This window comes from Copadichromis virginalis, linkage group LG3, assembly GCF_057382275.1.
Source record: "Copadichromis virginalis isolate Kocher_CV1m ecotype Utaka linkage group LG3, C_Virginalis_male_GT1.1, whole genome shotgun sequence".
NCBI classification, from domain to species: Eukaryota; Metazoa; Chordata; class Actinopteri; order Cichliformes; family Cichlidae; genus Copadichromis; species Copadichromis virginalis.
In genome coordinates, this window is record NC_140620.1 from 37,633,141 (window position 1) to 37,640,761 (window position 7,621).

At 37.0% G+C, this 7,621-nt stretch overlaps 1 protein-coding gene across 1 annotated transcript; it reads left to right on the forward strand.

Annotated features, from left to right (window-relative positions):
- Positions 1-4,252: 4,252 nt before the first annotated feature.
- Positions 4,253-5,964, forward strand: LOC146714545 (uncharacterized). The gene is made up of 4 exons (XM_085450935.1): positions 4,253-4,344; positions 4,604-4,852; positions 5,044-5,177; positions 5,350-5,964. Exons 1-4 carry the CDS (start codon positions 4,314-4,316, stop codon positions 5,599-5,601), a joined length of 666 nt encoding a protein of 221 aa, XP_085307061.1. The 5' UTR covers positions 4,253-4,313; the 3' UTR covers positions 5,602-5,964.
- Positions 5,965-7,621: the final 1,657 nt, after the last annotated feature.

Below are 7,621 nucleotides of genomic sequence, written 5' to 3' on the forward strand. Positions count from 1 at the left end.
ACAATAATAAAGCATTTTCTATTTAGTTATAAACGTTGTCCTAATTATGTCTTGGGTTTTAACTATTTAATAATAAAAAAGGAAACATCACAAAAAACACTTAAGGTCATGAAAAGTGATTGAGACTGAGATGGGTATCAGCGATACTGGCCCGCATTTACTTGTTTTGGATCAATACCAAAATATGCAGTATCGCACACGACTATTCAACAAAGCATAACAGTGACTGTTTAAACTTAGATACACTGCTGCTGTTTGCATACATTACATTCACCGTTCACAATTTGTTAATATGTTTAGGTTTTTATGTTTTTTTAAAGTTCTTTTTCATGTCTCCAGTCTGTTTGACAGCTATTAGTACGACATACATTCGATGATAAGCAATAACTGTGCAATCTGAAGATTTACCTTTAAAAAACCTCAATTTATATATTTATTGTGATTTTGTCAGTTGTATAATGTCTGATGATGTTTCATTCACTATTTCAGTGCTCAGTACAGTCAGACATGGAAACACTGAAGGTGAGAAACTGTTTTTTCTTCCATTTATTTATATTTAGCATCTCCTGTGTTGCTCTAAATGACGTCCTCTGTGTTGTATTTTGTATCATAAACCAAACATTTCATTGAGATTATTGGTTGAAATGTTAATATAACCATGTTAAGTGTGTGAGCACTCACGCACACACCCACGATACGAACTGTATATTTACTGAAGAGCTGTGGCTTCATACATGTAGATTTTCTTTTCATGTTTATCTGATCTGAAAATATCAGCAGTGTGTGTAGTGCAGATTATCTCACTGAATTTTGCTGTTGGCATGTAATCTGGATTGTATAGTGGGATTTTTTTGGATAACATCTTGGAATTATAAAACACAAAAGGCAAAAGGCAGGAGATCAGTTAGGCTTGGGGCTTAAGAGGTTATCTCACTGAATTATGCTGTTGGCATGTATGCTGGATTATACATCAATCAGGCATAACATTATAAATATTCTCAGGTAAATCCAATAACACTGAATATTTCTTTATCATGGCACCTGTTAGTGAGTGGGATATATTGGGGAAAAGTGAACATTTTATTCTCAAAGTTAGGTTTGTGAAGTCCAAAACTGTGATGGCTAGATGACTGGGTCATAGCATCTCTAAAATTACAGCTCTTGTGGGGTGTTCTCAGTCTGCAGTGGTCAGTGTCGATCAAAATTGGTCTGCAGAAGGAACAGTGGTGAAGCAGTGACAGGGTCATGGACGGCCAAGGCTCACTGATGCAATTGGAGTGAAGGCTGGCCTGGCTGGTCTAATCCAACAGACAAGTTTCTGTAGCTCAAGTTATTGAAAAAGTTCATGCTGGTTCTGATAGAAATGTGTCAGAATACACAGAGCATCACAGTTTGTTGAGTATGGGACTGCATAGCTGCAGATTGGTCAGGGTTCCCATGCTGACCTCTGCTCACTACAGAAACCACCACCAACGCTCCTGTGAGCATCAGAACTGGAGCACAGAGTAATGAATGAAAGTGGGCCAGTTTGATGAATCACATTTTCTTTTACATTATGTGGATAGCCAGGTGCTTGTGCGTTGATTACCTGGGAAACACCAGGAACCAGGATCCACTATGGACAGAAAGCAAGCCGGCAGAAGCAGTGTGATGCTTTGGGCAATTTTCTCCTGGGAGACCTTAGATTCTGCCATCCATGGACGTGAATGTTACTTTTACCACCTACTTAATCAAACCCTGATGGCTGCGGCCTCTTTCAGCAGCACAATCTGTCCTGCCATAAAACAAAAATGGTCTAGGAACAGTTTGAGGAGCACAACAATGAGTTTGAGGTGTTGACTTGGCCTCCAAATTCCTCAGATGTCATTCCAATCAAACATCTGTGGGATGTGCTGGACAACAAGTCTGATCCATGTACACCCCACCTCACAACTTACTGGACCTGAACTGTGAAGTGTAGTACTCTGCTGACTTTCTATACCACAGCAGCAGGTGAATCAGACAGAGTATTCATGACCTCTAGTGGGGGCATTTGTAACTGCAGACGATGTACAAAAGGGACAAATTCACTCATAAAAGAAAATGATCGAGTCATCATTCAGGAAAGTGGCAGATTTTAACATTTAATCTGGATTAAAACAGCTCAGAATCTCAAAAGTTTGTAGAAAATTAATTTTGAAAAAAAAGTGAATGATGTGACCTCATCTTTCCTCCATAACTAAGAATCATTTTTAAACATTTGCAGTGTTTGTGACCTTTGATTGTCTCTGAAAATTTTAGATTTTTCAGTGAAAATTTTACATTTAGAAACAAACACACAAAGCAGTCATACACTTATGATACAAGAGAAGTAAAACTCAATACAGACACAAGAAACAACTGACTACCAAAATAAAACAGGAAATGAGAATTAAAAACTAAACAGTTAAACAGCCACAACAATGAAGTTAACAAAGGGAAACTGACACATGAGCAGGAAACACTCAGGTAACAAAGAATACAAAACTACAACTAAAACTATATGCAATCCATCTGCAGGGAATCAAGTATTTTCAAAATAAAATGTTAAGTACTTGTGTCAAACAGTTGAGCTCTGTGCACTAAATAAATCCTGAAATAATATTTGAGGTTTTTTTTTAAAGATTGATGCAGAACAAAACAACATGCATTCACATATTTATCATAAATGTCACCCATAAATGTTTATCATTTTCTGTTTAGTTTTTGTTTTTTCTTTGTGTGTCCTAAATTGTTCTAAATTGTTTCCAACAGAATCGTGGTGAATCTTCTTACTACCTGGCCTCAGATATTCACTGGTGAGACAATCCTCTCTAAGATATGAGATACAGGGAGGTGAAGGCAAAGGGTTTGAAATACAAACAGGCACCACCCAACACAAACAACCTTCAAACATCTGGTGAATACAGGATCATCTGACTCCATCCATCTCCATCCCTATCATCCTCTTCTGTCACACCAACCCTCTGTTTGTGCTTCTTCACTACATCCATGAATCTTCTCTGTGGTCCTTTTCTTCCTCCTGCCTAACAGCTCCATCTTCAACATCCTTTGTTTAGTATATCGACTATCCCTCCTCTGCACATGTCCAAACCATCTCAGCCTTGTCTCTCTGACTTTGTCTCCAAACAGCTCAACCTGAGCCGTCCCTTTGATGTACTCATTTCTAATCCTGCCCATTCTGCTCACTCCCAATGAAAATCTTACATTTTCAACTCCACCTCCTGTCTTTTTGTAAGTGCCATCATCTGCAAACCATACAGCTGTAGTGATCGTCACCTCTCTTCTCAACTTCGCTTCAACAACCCATAGTTTCCCATAGTTATTCCCTGTCCTTTGTTTTTTATGTCACAGATATGTCATCTGGGTCTGCCTTTCCACTCTTCATCCTAAATGCTCCCTCAGTGTGGAAACTATTTACTGCTCTAATCAAATGAACAGTCTTAATGTTTCCGTGCTACACACAGCATGCTAACATCCAATCACACACACAAAGGTCTACCCTAATATCCTCTTCACATTTTGTATTTGAATCATAACATCATGAATGAACAGAAATAACCAGATCATCATTAATTAATTGAAGTGTAGTTTAGCTGCATTTGGCAGAGTTTTATTCTTTCTCTGAACCAGCAGATGATGCATCACTCGCTGGGCTTTGAAGGATTTCTTTTTCTATCTGTCACCTGCCATATTTGCTGCATGCATAGCTGCCTACACCAGAGAAACCAGGCACAGCAGATTTCCTATTTATTATTTATGTGAATCAATTTTTTAAGATATGTATCAGAGATTTCATTAGGAAAATAACTGTCACTGTGATGAATAAAGCAAAGTTTAAAGTTTAATAAGTGAAATGAAATGTTGGGGGGGGGGGGGGGGTTGATGATGTAATAAAAATAATTATTCTCAACCTAATGTGGCAAAACAAAATATTACAAAGTGATTTCCTTTATCGTACACCTGCTTCAATATATGTATTGTGTGCATGTTGTGATTTTAAGGTGGAATAATGTGTTTTAATGTGTTTTTAAGGTCTCATGGCAGAGGACCCAACAGCGACATATTATCAGCTGAAAAACAGCTCAGTGTGTCTGAATGTCAGGAAACCGCCACCATATAAACGTGGTGAATGGAAATTTAACACAATAATTATTGTTGATGATACAGAAATCAATCCAAATTACAAACACAGAGTGACTTATAGTGCTGGGAACCTCTCCCTGTGTATTAATAACCTGGCTGATACAGACACTGGGATATATGAAGTCTCATACAGCCAAAACTTTATTTCAATGTCAGAGAAGCATCAAGTCATTGTTCAAGGTAAGATATAAGAAAAACTTTGTCTTTAAATGCAGGCCATTTTTACCATTTTAACTTGTGCATGAATCTATTTTACATATTATATTTTTCTGGATTTGGTAGCATTTACCTTACAGCCAGCTTTAACATTTCCTTGGCTGAAGGGTTGTTGTCTTTAACCACAACACCACATAGCCTACAATTTTATAATCACCTAGTTCATTGTCAGTTCTCTTTTTGCATTAAATCATTAATTTGTCTGTTTGGCTCCATGTCACAGATGTGGTTCCCAGACCTGTCATTATAATGTCAAAGCTTGGCTCCAACCAGTCTGCTGGACTCTGCAGTATCACAGTAAACTGCTCCATCCAGGATTATTGGCTTTGGTCTGTTTGTGATAAAGACGGCTGCAGAACATCTCAGAAATCATTCAGTGAGGTCAACATCACCATCTTCACTGAGAACAGAGCTGTGGTCTGCAGAGGCAACAACCATGTTAGCACAAATAAAGCTTCTGAAAACTTAATGTGTGAGTATTAAGTATTAGATTTAAATAACAGGCTATTGATTTTATTTTTGACAAATAAACTGAATATTTTCTTCTATCTTTCCCTGTAATTTAAATAATTCAATTTTTGTTTGTTATCATAAAAGTCATTTTATTTTTATGTCTGAAAAGAAAAAAAAATACTAATTGAAACTATGTTTTCAAATCTGCAGGTTTCAAATCTACTAAAGATGAAGAGAAATCACAACAACTCATACTAAAAGGAATACTTATTCCTGTTTCTGTATTCATTATCCTCGGAGCATTTTCCTTCTTTTTAGTTAAAACAAAATACAAATCCTACCAGGTAAGATGTATTTGGTAACAGATATTTATCATATAACTTGCTCATTCCTAGAATTAGGAAGGTTACTTCTGGTACATGGTGTGATAATATGACTGAATACATATTTTTACTTCATTATTTCCATGCACAAGCATCTAATGTTCAGGTCATAAGAACACTGCCATTATCTCAGTCTAGAGTCTCGTCTTCCAATGATCCTGGCCCTGTTTATGAGAGCGTGGACGTCTTTCAGTCCATACAGACCAGCAGCTCAAGAGAGGAAATGATCTCCATGGAAAGCCACAAAGCAGATACCATCTACGCCTGTCCAGAAGTGACGGTCTGCTCTGGCAACAACACACAAAGTATTTCAGAGAGTGGCACCATGGGGAAGGCACAGACCTCCAAACAGATTGACTCAGTTTACAGCATGTTGCAGAATTAAATTAAATTAATTATTTAATGGTGTATTTAATTGATTCATTTTGGCACAGTTGACTCCTTCAGCTCTCACCATGAAATAATTTTATCTATCAAGCTCACCCATCAAACCCAGGGGGCGGGGTTAACGCTGATCGAGTCAAAACCATTGCTTTGGCCTGGTGACCATTGTTTTTAGTTTCTGCACACCAACAACCGGCATGTGGAAACTAACAGAACTGTACTTTGAAAAACCCTGTTTGTGTGTCACCAGATACAGTTTTAATATTTTTTAGCCGAGAATGTGTTGGTTTAATCTTCTGATATCTGGTCGGTTTGTCAAGATAGAGCCTCTTTGCAAAAGTGCTTCGATGATTTTGGAGATGTCTGCCCACTCTCACAGCAAAGCGTGGGATAGACCCGCTCGCATCGCAAGCGCTCAAGCTGTTATTACCGCCGACAAAGTGCAGGTCCCGGTACACCTCTGCCATAACCCCTGCTGAACACTGACTTCATTTATTGAGGTTATATTTATATTGTATTGTATTTCATTAATTCATTATGTCACTCCTGGCTTTCCATACCAAAGCAGCTCACTTTCTGGTCAGTATTTACTTTAAAATGAACATTGCTTTTGTTTCTTGTTCTTTTTAAACATACTTTAATAACATTGTAGATACAAGTGTAAAAACAAGTGCAAAGTGCAGGATTTTCTCATTTGTCCTGTTGTTAACCATTTTAATGTACTTGATATAATTTTGACTGTAACTGTTTGCTTTATACGGATATAGTACATGTGTATCATTCATTTCATTGTTTAGTGATGAATTTCAAGTGAAAGTTTGTTTATTTTATTTTTCAAACAATAACAGTTATTCAGAAACAATTATAACCTGTTATTGTAATGTACATAACAAAGCCATATTAAAATGACTCTGCGCCAACATGACCAAGGTGGACGTCAGCCCCATTTTAATGCTATCGTGTTTATAGAGAGAACACACACTACGAAAAAAACCATTTGATTCAATCATTTAATTTCCAGCACATTAATACTTAGCATAAAAGAGACAAAGAAATGCAGCAGGGTCCAAGATGCTAGCAGGCACGGGATAGAACACCATAGACAAAGTGGCGTATACAGAAACATCTGTGCTGAGTATGGCCTGAAAGTCCCGAGGTCAAACTGGGAGACACCAGACCGAGCCAAGATCCTGTGGGACCTCAGCTGATGTTTACATTCCTAAATATTATCACACAACTTTATGATATTCCCAGTTAAGAGTTAATTCCATATTCAGCTTTAACAGATTTCAGACATACATGTCTAAAGCACTGTAACATTGAATGTAGTATCAAAGAACTCCATAACCACCATAAATAAGGAGTAACTGATGCCCTGACAGAATAGTCTAACATGTGACCTTTATAGTTAAAAGTTTCTCCTAATTATTTCCTTAATTCTTTAGACTAGCTAATTTTCTAAACCTCAGGCTTAATCTTCTAGATAAAGTTTTTGACAAAGAATCTTAGTCCGTGGGAGAGATCATTTAAAACATTACAGTTCAGTGTTACAGTTGCAGAAGACTGTTTTGGTTCCCCTTGTTTAAAATTCTGGTTTGACCTGATGTCCATTCAGATTTGTTTTTTGTTTCTTTTTGTTGTTTTTTTGGGGGGGGAGAAGGGGGACAAACTGTAAAATGTATCAATCTGTATGAGGTACTGTGCTTTATCCAGGGTGGCAAACTGTGAAATCAAAGCCTGATGTGTGTTCATGTGTCCTTTGGTATCTTTAGTGTTGCCACTCTGGAAACAAAACGTAAGATATTAATTCAGTCACATTTTGACACCCCGTAAATAAAATGTTTCTTTTATTAGTCCACTGTGATGATGTGAAGTCAGACTAATTAAGAACATTTTTTTACACATATACACATATATATACATATATATACACATATATACACACATATATATACACATATATACACATATATACATACCTCTAATATACACATATATACATATATATACACATATACACA

Excerpts from the sequence above, each read along its gene's own strand:
- LOC146714545 (XM_085450935.1), top strand. The coding sequence starts at position 4,314 with ATGTCAGAGAAGCATCAAGTCATTGTTCAAG. Across the intron at positions 4,853-5,043 it reads AGCTTCTGAAAACTTAATGT|GTTTCAAATCTACTAAAGAT; the intron begins GTGAGTATTAAG and ends TCAAATCTGCAG. Across the intron at positions 5,178-5,349 it reads CAAAATACAAATCCTACCAG|TCTAGAGTCTCGTCTTCCAA; the intron begins GTAAGATGTATT and ends CCATTATCTCAG.